At 60.9% G+C, this 888-nt stretch overlaps 1 protein-coding gene across 1 annotated transcript; it reads left to right on the forward strand.

Annotated features, from left to right (window-relative positions):
- On the forward strand, positions 1-888 carry LOC125281506 (keratin-associated protein 12-1-like). Its single transcript, XM_048215146.2, has one exon. It carries the CDS (start codon positions 19-21, stop codon positions 619-621), a length of 603 nt encoding a protein of 200 aa, XP_048071103.1. The 5' UTR covers positions 1-18; the 3' UTR covers positions 622-888.

Raw genomic sequence — 888 nt, forward strand, 5'->3', positions numbered from 1 at the left:
CTCCAGCCCCACACTACCATGTGCCACACCAGCTGCTCCACGGGCTGCCAGCAGGCCTGCTGCATGCCCAGCTCCTGCCAGGCATCCTGCCCTGGTTCCCTGGACTGCATCCCCACCTGCTGCACTCCTCCAGGCTGCCAGGGCTCCTGCAGTGCCCCCCGCGTGGCTCTGCTGTGCCAGCCTGTGTGCGGCTCAGCCATCTCCTGCCAGTCAGCCTGTGGCTGCCCATCCCTATGCTGCCCAGTGGCCTGTGGCCAGGCCTCCTCCGGCAGCTCAGCCTGCTGTGTGCCCAGCTCCTGCCAGACGACCTGCTATGTGCCCAGCTCCTGCCAGACAACCTGCTGTGTGCCCAGCTCCTGCCAGGCGTCCTGCTCTGTGCCCAGCCCCAGCCAGGTGTCCTGCTCCGTGCCCATCCCCAGCCAGGTGTCCTGCTCCGTGCCTGTGATCTGCAGGCCTGCCGTGTGCCTGCCTGTGAGCTGCAAGCCTGCTGTATGCCTTCCTGTGAGCTGCAAGCCCATCGTGTATGTGGCTTCCTCCCTCCAGTCCTCTGGGGGCTGCCAGCCCTCCTGTCCCACCCTGGTCTGCAGGCCTGTTCCCTGCGGCACCCCTAACTGCTGCTGACAAATCATCTGGAATATCAATTCTCTATTGACCTCTCCCACCATGTCTCATGACTGAATCGGTGACGGTGGTTTTCTTATCCATGCAAGTTTAGTGATCTATCAAAAATAAATCTCTCTGCTCCTCAGCACTGTGCCTTTCTGTGATTTTGCCCAGAAGCTGTTTCTCCGTGTCATCTGCTGTCTTGGACAAGCCGATGACTGAGTAGAAGGATGGTTCTCCTGGGATGGTCATGCCCCTCAGCATGTTGGGGAGCCCCTCTGAGAA

This window comes from Ursus arctos, unplaced genomic scaffold (assembly GCF_023065955.2).
Source record: "Ursus arctos isolate Adak ecotype North America unplaced genomic scaffold, UrsArc2.0 scaffold_4, whole genome shotgun sequence".
Taxonomy (NCBI): domain Eukaryota; kingdom Metazoa; phylum Chordata; class Mammalia; order Carnivora; family Ursidae; genus Ursus; species Ursus arctos.